Source organism: Myotis daubentonii, chromosome 12 (genome assembly GCF_963259705.1).
Source record: "Myotis daubentonii chromosome 12, mMyoDau2.1, whole genome shotgun sequence".
Taxonomy (NCBI): Eukaryota; Metazoa; Chordata; class Mammalia; order Chiroptera; family Vespertilionidae; genus Myotis; species Myotis daubentonii.
This window is the reverse complement of record NC_081851.1, coordinates 65,287,241-65,301,503: the sequence shown is the minus strand read 5'-3', so window position 1 is coordinate 65,301,503 and position 14,263 is coordinate 65,287,241. Positions and strand designations below refer to the sequence as shown.

At 39.2% G+C, this 14,263-nt stretch overlaps 1 protein-coding gene across 12 annotated transcripts in view; it reads right to left on the bottom strand.

Moving 5' to 3' along the window:
• Positions 1–14,263, bottom strand: part of MEMO1 (mediator of cell motility 1) — a 91,162-nt gene that overhangs the window by 13,073 nt on the left and 63,826 nt on the right. For 10 of the 12 annotated variants that reach the window (XR_009448014.1, XM_059660208.1, XM_059660203.1 and 7 more), the window contains one exon: positions 7,541–7,617. Coding sequence is in view for 9 of the 12 variants with exons in the window: in XM_059660208.1 (XP_059516191.1) it covers positions 7,541–7,617 (77 nt within the window). In the remaining 3 variants the exon portion in view is untranslated. Of the gene's footprint in view, positions 1–7,540; positions 11,070–14,263 lie in introns of all 12 variants that reach the window. The other 2 variants (XR_009448013.1, XR_009448012.1) reach the window with 2 other exon arrangements.

The window sequence follows — 14,263 nt, the reverse complement described above, 5'->3', positions numbered from 1 at the left end:
AACTGATCAATTTGTCCCAAGAGAGACAAATTAAGCTAGCACTCTTAATATCCTATATAATAAAAGCCTAATATGCTAAGGGTCCTGTCATCCAGTCGTCCATTCAACCAATCAAAGCATAATCTTACCTAATAATAGCCAAACATGCAAATTGACCGTACCTTTGCTATGGCCCAAGCCACGCCCACCAGCCAATCAGAGCGACCATATGCAAATTAACCCAACCAAGATGGCGGCCATCAGCCACTGAGCTGGAGCAAGCAGGAGGCTTGGTTGCCCCAATGATGGAAGAAGCCAAGCTTCCCGGCCGGCTGCTGCCTCCTCTCAAGGCAACAAAGTTTCAATTATAGAAGGTAAATAAAGCCCAGATATCTGCTTCCAGTCACCATGGTCATGGAGCTGGAGCAAATAAAAAAAAAAAAAAAAGGAAAGGCTGGGAGTTTCGGTCACTGGGGGGCTTGGTCAGTCTGAAAACAGCCATCAGCCACTCACCCATGCTGGCCAGGCACCCCAGTGGGGAACCCCTACCCTGAAGGGGGTGTGGGCAGCCTGAAAATGGCCCTCAGCCCCTCACCCAAGCTGGCCAAACCCCCATGGGGTGAGGGTCCCCACTGAGAGGCTTGACCAGCCTGCAAACAGCCATCAGCCCCTTACCCAGGCTGGCCAGGCACCCCAGCGGAACCCCCACCCTGATCCAGGACACCCTTCAGGGCAACCCAGTCAGTCCCCACCCGTGCACCAGGCCTCTATTCTATATAATAAAAGGGTAATATGCAAATTGACCCTAACAGGAGAACAACTGGGAATGACTGGTCGCTATGACACACACTGACCACCAGGGGGCAGATGCTCAATGCAGGAGCTGCCCCCTGGTGGTTAGTGCGCTCCCACAGGGGCAGCTCTGCTCAGCCACAAGCCAGGCTGATGGCTGCCAGCACAGCGGTGGTGGCGGGAGCCTCTCCTGCCTCCTCAGCAGCACTAAGGATGTCCGACTACAGCTTAGGTCTGCTCCCTGCTGGCAAGTGGACATCCCCTAATGGCTGCCGGGCTGCCAGAGGGATGTCTGACTGCCAGCTTGGGCCTGATCCCTCAGGGAGCGGGCCTAAGCCAGCAGGTGGACATCCTCCGAGGGGTCCCAGAATGCAAGAGGGCATAGGCCGGGCTGAGGGAGCCCCCCCAAGTGCATGAATTTCGTGCACCGGGCCTCTAGTAAACTAATAACAGTTAGTAGAAAGGTTAAAAGAATTAACTATGGGTGTTTATATATAACACAAACACAGAATAACAAAGACTATTAAAGTACTTAGATATGAACACAGTTCTAGAGAGTTCCAAAGGATGCTATTATGTTCATTCACTTGAGAGCAACAGGTAAGCCAATGTTTTGGGGGAAAACATTTTCCATATGTTAAAAACATCATTCATAGCCCTAACCGGTTTGGCTCAGTGGAGTGTCGGCCTGCAGACTCAGGGGTCCCAGGTTCGATTCCAGTCAAGGGCATGTACCTTGGTTGCGGGCACATACCCAGTGGGGAGTGTGCAGGAGGCAGCTGATTGATGTTTCTCTCTCGATGTTTCTAACTCTCTATCCCTTTCCCTTCCTCTCTGTAAAGAATCAGTAAAATGTGTTTAAAAAACAAACAAACAAAATCATTCATTGATTTGCAAATTCTTACATTTGCAAAATTAAATGTTGCCTGATTAAAGTTCACAAATAATATAAAGAGAAAAGAAGGTGAGAAAACTTCAACAGATCAAGAACCATAGTGGACCAATTCAAATTTACTACCAAGCTATTTTAGGAATAAAGATGTTGTGACTCTATACTACCGAAGAGAATCTCCAGAGGCAGGTACAGGCAAGTCTATTTGAAAAAGTTTCACAGATTATTTCAATCGTAAAACCAGAATTGATGACTACTACTGTAGACAATCTCATCTTTGCCCTGGCTTTATTTACCATCTGTCATCTCTCCCTAACTTACTACCAACACCCACTGTTACTACTTCTGACCCTGGTGTAAAACCCATTCTCTACAACAGCCAGAGTAACCTTTAAATAATGTAAATTAGATCACCTCACTTCCCACTGCACTTACATAAACTTCTTACCCTGGAATATAAAGCCCTGCACTGACCCCTGCCTCTCTTACCAAACCTTGAACCATTCTTACCCTTACCTACTCTACTACTGCAACACTGGACTTTTTTCTTTTCTCCTCACACCAGCATCTTTCCCATCTTAAGGTCTTTGCACTGGCAATTCCTTCAGTGTAGATCTTCCCTCTGATCATTACTTGGTTTGCTCCTCCTTATCACTTATATTTCAGTTTAATGTTCCTCCTCAAGGAAGTCTTTCTCCAATCAGCCTAGAATCATTTACTATCTCAAAACCATTTAAATATTTTCTAAATAGCACATATCACTATTGGAAACTAATTTACACACATCCTTACCTTTTTTATTTTTATTTTTTTTGTTAACCCTCTCCAGAGGATTTTTTTCCATTGATTTTTCAGAGAGAGTAGAAGGGAGGGAAGCAGAGAAGGGAGGGAGGGAGGGAGGGAGGGAGAGGGGGGGAGAGAGAGAGAGAGAGAGAGAGAGAGAGAGAGAGAGAGAGAGAGAGAGAAACATCAAAGTGAGACACATCAACTGGTTGTCTCCCACACGTGCCCTGACCAGGGGCCAGGGATCAAACCTGCAACCCAGGTACATGCCGTTAACCAGGAATCAAACCAGTGACCCTTCAGTCCACACCCAATGCTCTAACCACTGGGGACATAGTTACCTTTTTAAAAATGTGTATCTCTCTTCCATTAGAATAAAATTTCTATGAGATCAAGTCTGCTTGTTTACTGCCATAGCTCCACAAGTGCCTACACTATAATCCAAATGCCTACTTGAATGACATCTCCACCTGAATGTCTTAAAGGCAACTGCATATATCCCCTAATAGAATTTACGATCTCCATACCTCCTAAAATATCTGGACCTATCAGCTTATGTTTCTGACGTAAGTGAATAGCAATACCCCACAGTAGCATAAACCAGATATTTAGGGGCCATCCTTGATATTTCCTTTTCCAAGACCTGTTGTAAATTTGTCTTTTATATATACTGAACACATTCACTCTGTCCCCCTCTCTTCCAACATCACTACCCCATCCACTGTCTAAATTACCATTTTTCACCTGAATTACCCAACTAGTCTACTCATTTCTCCTCTGGCATCCCTCCAATCCATTTGCTCCACTGCAGCTATATGATCTATTCAAATACAATCTGATTTTATCACTTTCTATTAAAATTCTTTAAATCACCTGTTCTAGATTCTCTGGCTCCATTTCTCACCACTTCCCCATCCAATCATCCATCGATTCATTCAATAAATATATACTTAGTACCCACTGACAGGCTGATACAAAATGGACAAAGATCCTGATTTCATGAAGCTTATAATCTAACTAGGGGCCCGGTGCACGAAATTCGTGCACTGGGTGTGGGGGGGGGGTGGGGAGTGTCCCTCAGCCCAGCCTACTCCTCTCACATACTGGGAGCCCTCAGGCGTTGACCCCCATCACCCTCCAATCGCAGGATCAGCCCCTTGCCCAGGCCTGACGCCTCTGACAGAGGCGTCAGGCCTGGGCAGGGGACCCTCATTTCCCCCCATCACTGGTTCTGCCCCTAGCCCAGGCCTGATGCCTCTGGCCCAGGCATCAGGCCTGGGCAGGGGACCCCCAGACCCCTCTGATTGCTGGCTCTGCCCCTTGCCCAGGCCTGATGCCTCGGCCAGAGGCGTAGACCCCCATTATCCTCCGATCGCCTGATCGGCCCCTTGCCCAGGCCTGACGCCTCCACCAGAGGGGTCAGGCTTGGACAGGGGACCCACATCTCCCCCCAATCACTGGCTCTGGCCCCCGCCCAGGCCTGAGGCCTCTGGCCCAGGAATCATGCCTGGGCAGGGGACCCCCATCTCCCTCTGATCGCTTGCTCCACCCCCCGCCCAAGCCTGACGCCTCTGACCCAGGCTTCAGGCCTGGGCAAGGGGACCATCATATCCCCCCAATCCCCGGCTCCGCCCCCCACCCAGGCCTGATGCCTCGGCCAGAGGAGTTGACCCTCATCACCCTCCGATCACCAATCACCGGATCGGCCCCTTGACCAGGCCTGAGGCCTCCGGCAGAGGTGTCAGGCCTGGGCAGGGGACCCCCAGCTCCCCATGGTTGCAGGCTCCGCCCCTGCCCAGGCCTAATACCTCTGGCCTAGGCGTCCGGCCCGGGCAGCGGGGACCCACAGCTGCAGCGGCCCCGCGATCGTGGGCTCCGCTTTAGGCCCAGGCAAGGGACCCCTAGCTCCTGGGACTGACAGCTTCGACCGTGCCCAGTTCCCATCACTGGCTCCACCCCTACTTCCTGCTACCACTGGCCAGGGCGGAAAAGGCACCTGATTCTCCGATCATGGCTGGGGGGCAGGGCAAAGGTGGCCCCGGGGCCACCTTTGCCCTGCCCCCCAGCTCTTAGCTCCCCCCTGGGTTTCCGATCACTGTCAGTGGCAGGGGGCTTCTTCCTGCTTTCCCTTTCGCCTCCCTGCATTGTGCCTACATATGCAAATTAACCGCCATCTTGTTGGCAGTTAACTGCCAATCTTAGTTGGCAGTTAATTTGCATATAGCCCTGATTAGCCAATGAAAAGGGTAGCTCGTACGCCAATTACCATTTTTCTCTTTTATTAGTGTTGATAGGGGAGGTTATCGCCAAAGAAATCAACAAATACTAAGTTATAATCACATAGTAGTAAGTACTAAAATGAAGAATAAAGCAGGATACATTCATACAATAACTCTTCACCATAGAGCATAATAAAAAACTGTGGACACAGTTTTGGGTTGTCTCAGTAATGAGAAGATGCTACTGGGGGACTCAGTGGGTGGAGTCCAGGGATGTTGACCGTCCTGCAATCCAGGATAGTCCTACACACAAAGTGCTGTGCTCATCCCATGACACTTTCCCATTTCCATGTAGGTGAAAACCTGCTTATAATTATCTACATCCTAAGTCTATTTTACATACAAACATAAAGAAGTTTCATGTGATTTTAATATACAGATTTCCCAGAAATGGAACTATCTTATAAAGTGAGGGAAGACTATATACTTTGTTTAGTTTACAACTTTACTAAGTTTGCATTTTTAGTTATCCCATTAATGATACTATGTGTGTAAGCATCTAACTCCTTCAGTATATCTTTATTAGTAGAGTTGTGCCTGGGCATTCACATTAAATATATATTGATTTATTATAAATTACTTTCACTTATTTCTTTGTCATTTACAATTAGGGTATTCATTTAACTTAATTATACATATTGGATGGTAATATGCACTAATTCATTCATTTGAAAAATATTTATTGAGCACCTACTTATTATGTTCTAATCACTATTCTAAGTACATCAGATACATTGGTGGGAAAAAAATATCCTAACATAACTGTAATAAGTAAATATTTTAGTCTGTTAGAAGAAAAAGTAGACTAGGTAAGATGGGTTGGGAATACTGAATAGAGTGAGTGTATAGCATGCAAAATTAAAAAGGGTGGCCACTAGTCCTCATTGGGAAGGTGAAAGATGAGCAAAGCCCTGAGGTAAATTAGACAGTCAAGTGCAAAAAGGGCAAAGGTCTTAAGCTAGGCACATATATGGCATTACTGAGGAGACCAGTGTGTCCATACTACTTCCTAAATATCTCTTCTATTTCTGGATTGTAATAACTTCTGTTTAAGTCTGTTAAAAGACTAGACTATAAATTCCACTAAGTCAGAGACCATGTTTTCTCCTCTTAACATCACCAAAGTTACACAGAGTATCAGATACACAGCAGACACCTATTAGCTGTATGAAGAAAGTAAGTGATGAGGCAACTGATACCTGAAGCTCAGAAAAATAAGATTAGAACTAGAAGCCAGAAAAGAATTAAATGACTGAAATGATAGCATAATAAAGTCAAAAGAAAACTAAACTGAAATCTAGACAAATCCCAAAGGTAAAAGTATTAAGCTATAATTGTATTTAAAGTAACAAAATAAATTTAAATAAAAATCTCGTAACTAAATTTGCATTCATTCCATCTGGCTTTTAATAAAATATATTATGCAATATAATCTACTTGTAGGTTCAGATCCAGATTTCTTACTAAAACGCTTTATCTGCTATAGACTAAATATTCTTGTACTAAAACATATGCATAAAGCTACTAACACAGTGGTAAAGTTGATTTTAACAAATCAGACTTCAAGGCTGATAGAGTTTAAAGACAATTTAGAGGCTACCTACTCCAAGTATCTCATCTCAGAGATGACAAGTTCAGGACTAGAGAATTGAAAGGATCTATCAAAGTTCAGAGCACATTAGTGATATACTTGCTAGGTTTAATATTCTGTTATGAGTAGATACCAAAATGATTTATATGACTGTTTAAACATTAAAAGAAATACTATGACTACCATAGTACTTCAAGGAAAATGATAGGATCAATGTCTACTGTATTTCTGGGCTAGGTAAAAATAAAATCATTTTTATATTCTGTATTTAAAGTAACAGCCAGCCTGAGCATCGACCGATGAACCAGGAGGTCACAGTTCAATTCCCGGTCAGGTTACATGCCATGATTAAGGGCTCAATTCCCAATGTGGGGCATGCAGGAGGCTGCCAATCAATGATTCTCTCTCATCACTGATGTTTCTGTCTCTCCCTCTCCCTTCCTCTCTCTAAAATCAATAAAAAATATTTTTAAAAATTAAAAAAAAATGAAATTCCATTTAAGAAAAATCTAAATAGCCAAAAATAAAATATATATACATACACACCAAGCAACCGGAATGCCGGAACGACTGGAACGACCAGTTGCTTTGATGCGAACTGCACCCTGATCAGCCCCCCACCCTAATCAGGGGTGAGGCCAGCCGACCAACCGCCCGCAGCCCCTCCCACTAGCTGGCCACGGACTCTACCCCCCCCCACCCAGCCCCACCCTCAATCACCCCCCCCACCCCAATCGAGGGCAGGGCCAGCCGGCCAAACTCCCACATCCCCTCCCCCCCACCGGCCCAGCCCCGACAGGCTCCAATCAGGGCAGGCTGGCGGGACCCCACCCGAGCACGAATTCGTGCACTGAGCCTCTAGTTAATAATAAAAAAAAACTAAGAATTTGCTTTGTTTTTTTCCACTTAACAGTAAATATTGGCATTAGTTCCCGGTGTCCCTAAAACTAACACATTCCCCCAAATAATATCAAAAATCCGTATCTAATTATTCTTAAGTTGTCTCATTAATCAAATAAAATTAAGATGAAGGAAATTTCCACTAATAGGACAGGGATTTTTTTTATAATCAATATTGATATGATTACAAACTATACTTTGCACACTTAAAGATAAAGAATTATTAGTCCACTGTTTCAACATATTAAGTCTTGAATCACTAATCTGAAATTAATTAAAGAAAAAAATCTTAGAGCATTAAAACCCCACACCTGAAAGACTTACCATTTTATCTAGATGTTCAATGGATCTATAAATCTCCCCCTGGGATTCATCATAGTAACTGTAACGGAACCTTTGACCTTGAAACAAATATCATGTACAAAATAAAATAGGGAAAAATTAGAAGCTAAAAAGAACGCAATCGCTTACCAAATAATTTCAGTTCTCAAGGAAGGCAAAGCACAGCTTAAGCCTCTGAGAAAATCATTCCCAAGAGCCCTTGGTATATAAAAATAAAAGGCATATTTGGGAAGGTAGTAAAGAGATTATATATCACCAGTGTTTTATAATGTTAAAACTATTTCAAATTGTAAAACCTTATAGCAATACAAAAGACTAAGGAAACAAAACAGCTTAAAAGTTAGAAGCATTGTTAAATATATTATATCAGTCTAAAATGGAGAGTAAACCCAAAGAGTATGATGCAAGAAATTCTGGTTTAAGAAAACTCTCAATGTAACAAGTCAATGAAAGCTTAGCTTTTGCTGTACAAATGAAAGATTTGATCTCTATTACAGAAAAAAAAATAAAGTGTAGATCAGAGATACATGTGGTTTGTGTGATTTTTATTACCTCAAAAAATTTTATCTCATTTTCGCAAAACTTTCTACTTGGAAAAGGATCAATAGAAGTGCCTTAAAATAGATTCACAACACAACAGTCCTAATCTGACAATAAGATCTCAATAAGGGTGCAAGCACAGAACATTCGATGGTTAGCCATTCTCCAGAGGGTAAAATAGAAGAAGCTCAAAAAGAAGATAGAAAACGAAAGACTGAGGAGATAAACTTTGCTTCCTACTAAAGTCAGAAGAAAACCTAAAACAATGTGTTCTAAACCCACATAATTGTGGAGTATTATTATACTGATTATGTTGCATCTAAATCTTTATTTCAGCAACACTCTTATTTCCAAGAACTCATTACTTTTCTATTTCTTTATTTTAAAAGATTTACAAAATGCATTTTGGAAAATATCACAGCACACCAATCATGTATGCACACACTATGTGTCTTGTGCTTCATTTTCAGATCAAGTTCACATATCCAATTATTATTCTCACACCTGAGAGGACAGATTTCTTAGACTGGATAATTAAGATTTTTAAGTTTTCTGTTTATCTTGCTAAAAAATATCATGTTATAAATAATGAACGGTGCAAAATTATAAAACCCTTTTGATGTCTTTTTTTGAAAAACCAGATATCATATTTCTTAAAACTTAATTGTTGATGCTGACCATATTTAATGGTCACATCTCTACACTATACATATTTCCTTAACTGTCACATTTTAACTTTTCATATACATTACTATGTACAAGTATTCAATGTGGCAGTTTATTTTCCCCCAAGAGCCATTATTAAATCAATATTGCATCTTACATGATATCCTAGAATCAAGCAACAGGCTCTGAGACAATTATCTGCTTTCTGAATATAAAAACCTATTTGTAAACACAGATCCGCTATAGATTTTGCACTGAAAAAGTTCTTAGACAGTGACAGTTCATCACTCAATGCACCTATATTAATTCATCAGACATTTCTATCAAAATTTAAAAGTATAGATTCTTTTGTCTTTAAAGAATTTATGTATTTCCTTCTATGAATAATGAAAATTATATAATTTACCCCATTTTTCCTCTTTGCCAGGTGACTGTCAGAAGATTCAAAGATAAATCTACAACCTGTCATAATAATTTATTGATTCAAATCAGTGGTATTAAACGTCCACTTCAATTTCAAGTTCTTTTGACAAAGCTGCCCAAAATCTTTGAGTGAACAATTAAATGAACAATCTTAGACAAGGAAATTCTAACTCAATATCACTGTAGTAATATCCTGGTAAGAAATTAAGATGAATACTCTTGGAAGCTAAATCACTTCAGGTATACACTACTGTGTTCTTTTTTCTTGCTTCTGGAGATAGCTACTAGTTTTAGCAGTCAATAATCCCTGTGACCAGGACATAACTGCCTTTTCTGAAAACCAGAGAAAAATTCACAAACTTTGTGACTGCCATTTGCTATTCAAAAGTCTGTTTTGCTTATTTCCAAGTTCAGAGATACTGTTTCAAATGGTAGAAGGTGGCCAAACTTGCCTTAATCCTAAGTGAGAAGTATAACTATTTTAAAATACTATCTTGCCCATTTTATCATTTTAAAGGTAAGTTTCACTTAAAAACTTCTTCTGAAGTAAAAGTATATAAAATGTTTGAAACTTTAAAATATTAAATCAACATGTAATTTAATAAGACAAAATACACAGAAAATCAATGAGTAAATGTTTAATATTTTGCTACTCTTTAGTAGCCACCTTGCATTTAGTAGTTGAAGAACTGATTAGAAATACTTGATGAGCTCTAACGAATCTATGTGTTTAGGAGCTAAATCCACACTACATATAGCTACTATATGGAAAAACTCTTACTTATGGTAGCTCAAACTATCTCACAATAATTTTTTTAACACGTTAGGCACCAAGCCTGTTTTGTCTTCCTTTCCGTTTCAGTCACCAGTGACTGCCATGGCGTCTAACATGTTAATTGTATAATATTTAAATATTGTTTCAGCGATTCATTCTGCTCAATATACATACAGACAGCATCTAATTTAAAGTGAATAACTGGCCCTGGTCAGTGTGGCTTAGTGGGTTGAGCACTATCCCATGCACCGAGATGTCCCTGGTTCCATTCCTGGTCAGGGCACATGCCCAGTAAGGGGCATGCAGGAGGCAGCTGATCCATATTTCTCTCTCTCCCTCTCCCATCCTCTTTCTCTAAAATCAATAAAAACATATTAAAAACATAAAATAACGTAAGTAATTACCATTATCCTAGCCTGTGTGTGTGTGTGTGTGTGTGTGTGTATGAGCAATTTTAGTTAAACATCACCTGGAACTTGAGTTCAAAAGGTATTTTTTGTTTCTAATTATTAAAAAATAAGTTTATCAAGATTTTATTTAATAAGAAATAAAAGAAATGACAACACTAGCACAATACCCTGATCATAAATGTACCTTTAATTAAATATTTATTGTTGACTTGTAATACATTATCATTTCATGTACCTCATGAGCAGACATATTTTGTTTTTACAATTCTTCTAACATTCAATAAAGCTTAACCCCCTAAACTGCACAAACACAGATGCCTATGCACCTGGAGGACTGGACTTGTGTACTTTTGTAAGTATGAATAAAGCATATCACATAGTAAGAGAAAATTACTTACCTGAAACTTATCCTTTCAGAAGGTACACTGGGAAAATGGATTCTTTGAGCCCCTGTTTCACCTCCAAGTATGAGCTTTCTAGCTTTAAGAGCCATTGGCACTGCCCCTAGGACAGCACAAGCTTTGCAACTCCCCTAGTGAGTATGTCAGTAGTTTCTTCAGGTGCCTTCCCTCAGTTCTTTTCAAATTCAAAAGATGAGAGAAAAAATAACCCAAGAAAAAAATCCTGTAAAGCAGAAACCTTACTCTTTGAGAGAAGGAGGGTAGCTCATTTGTGAATCCATTCCAGAGCACGCTTTCTGAGAAAAAGAAATACAGGTAAGTAATTTTCCCATCTCCAAAGGTGACTGGTGATTAATGAGTGGATTCACAGAGTGTGGAGAATAAGCTCCAGGGATGTCTGTTTAACACACAACAATCAACTAATGAGGACAAACAGAACAATGAATGGTACAAAAATCAATACTACTTTTTAAGTACTTCGAAACAAAAAATAAAAAAAGTATCGAAAACCTCAATATTAAACTATAAACTGGATTGTGGAATTAAACAATGAGTTTGTAAAGATGATCTAAAAGCCCTCAAAAGATCAGTCAATAAGAGACTTTCAGACATATGTCTAGTAAAAATTATACTGTTATACATTCACTTAATCACTTTATGTTTATATGTTAAAATGTCTTAAAATATTTTAGTTAACCCTCAGAACCTGTGTGGTAGATAAGGACCTAAAACTGGGGACATTCATAATTGAAATCATTATCAAAGAAAAAATATATTTCACAAAGGAATTATATTCTGAGTAGCATCAAATAAGATAATCATTTTTATAAGCAACATACTATATATAGTCCTTTCATTCTGAAATCTTAGTTATTATATAAAAGTATTAACCTTCTCTCAAACTTGCAAAAGATCAAAAACCTAAATATGTGAAATCTGTTATGTATAAATATCAAAGCTAGAGTAGGTACGTCAGGAATTAGCTAACTTACACCCAAACTAAATTAAATATTTATAAAATAGTAATGCCCTCATAACCCAAAGGAAGAAGAGTATGCATAAATAATCACTTTTTATATATATATTAATGTACAAATATGAATAAAGATATACATATTTAGGAGAATAACATTTTTAATAGGTGTCACATTTTTATGAAAAAGAAATTATGTAAACCTAGACAAATATAAGAAATTATATAAACGTAGACAAATAAAAATCCAAAATTGCTAAAGTGACAGAAGTAAACTTTATTCATATTTTAACAAAATAATATAATTTATCAGTAATATTTAACAAATCTATTGAAAATTATTTGTATTTAAAACAATCATTAAAGGAAAATTAAATAAAAGCATGGATCCACTTTTAATAATCCATTTTTCTTAGTTCCAGTTTCACTTAGAAACTTCTTTAAAGTTAACTGAAGAGCTGCCCTAACCGGTTTGTCTCAGTGGATAGAGCGTAGGGATGTGGACTGAAAGGTCCCAGGTTCGATTCCAGTCAAGGGCATGTACCTTGGTTGCGGGCACATCCCCAGTGGGGGGGGTGCAAAAGGCAGCTGATCGATCTCTCATCGATGTTCCTAACTCTCTATCCCTCCCCTTCCTCTCTGTAAAAAATCAATAAAATATATTTTAAAAAAAATAAAGTTAACTGAAAATTTTGTTAATGAAAGCTGGTAATAATCTAAATTTGGAAATAGATGCCGGACCAGAGTGACTCAGTGGTTGAGTGTTGACCTATGAACTGGGAGGTTATGGTTCGATTCCTGGTCAGGGCATATGCTCAGGTTGGAGCTCCATCCCCGGTGGGGGGTGTGTAGGAGGCAACCAATCAATGATTCATATTTTCTCTCTCTCTCTCCCCCTCCCTCCCTGAAATCAATAAAAAATATTTATAAATAAATAAACAAACAGACAGACAAATAAATAAATAAAATTGGAAAAAGAAATTTCAGGAAGGTCAGGAAAACACAAATATTAACAGTATATATGGGGAAGAGTAAAAATGAAACTTAGGAAAATGAAATGAAAATTCTACTAATTATATAAACTAAAATTGGTTCAGGCAAAATTCTCTTTATATGAAGCCATCTTGTAGAATGTGGAACTTAGTAAGTACACAATGTATGGGGACAACATCATTTAACCAAATACTGGTAGCAAATGTCCTTTCACTTATGTCACTCTTCCTGAAAGTTAACAGGAAAGATGAAAAGGGGTGGGACGTTATAAGCATTATGGGGGAAACATCATTCTATTGGGCTAATAAGAAAAAAGGCAGGAGTTGAAATGCAGGGGTTTTCAGGGGAATTCAAATGAGGGCATAGGAAGAAGGGGCACAACAAAATCTAGGTTCCCCCTCTCTCTTTAGCTCATCTCACCCAAGAAGAAAACTTAAGAGTATTTTAGTCTTTGTACTTTTTATCTCTCTAATATCTCTTTCAAGTCTAAATAAAGCTAAGTGGGATCTTAAATATGAGCATCTTTAAAGCAAAATACACTTGAAAAAAAAGGCAGTCACCCCAGTCAGTGTGGCTCAGTGGTTGAGCATCGACCTATGAACCAGGAGGCTACAGCTCGATTCCCGGTTAGGGCACATGCCTAGGTTGTGGGCTTGATCCCCAGTAGGGGGTGTGCAGAAGGCAGAATGATTCTCTCCCATCATTGATATTTCCATCTCTCTCTCCCTCTCCCTTCCTCTTTGAAATCAATTTAAAAAAATTTTTTTAAAGAAAGTCATTCATGTAAATGGACACTGGCTAACAAAAAAATTCAAGGCAAAATTCTTCCAACTATATCTAAGTCTCCCAACTGTCTCTATCACCAAGTTTCTCACTTTATTCTTCACAGAAGCTGGACAATATATAAAGAAAAGTGACTAGAAACGAAAAATGTCATTGTCAGCACTTTAATATATTATTCTACAAAAACAAAACAAAAAATCTGCTATATATGAGTAATTTTATTAACTGTACCATAATCAATTAAGTTCAATCAAATTTCCTAATTAGAGTTAGTACAGTGTTCTCCCTAAGCACACAGTAAGCACTTAATGAATATAGTTAGTGATAGTAACACTGAAAAAACTGGAAAAGTTATTTTTACTTAACCACCAGATGTAAATATAAGTGTATTTTAGTCTCTGTTTAGTTTTCCATAGCTAACATATCACCAGAAAATCCTATCTTACAATTTAAATACCAAAGTTTTCAAGAAATAAGGAGATCAAATGACCTAAATAATTTTCTAAGATATAGGTAAAATGTAAAACAAAGTTCATTTTTCTCTCAACACTGTACTTAAATACAGTAGTGCAGTAGGGTTTGTTTACTTTCTAATGCATTACTGAGGTAAAAAGGATGATACCACAGAAAAGCAAACATGAAGGTGTCCACTGATGTTTATGTGCATTTTATTGTGGTTGCACATGGTGCCAACCTCGAAGAGCTTAGAATGAAAAACTGTATCACGAGAACCAATTATTT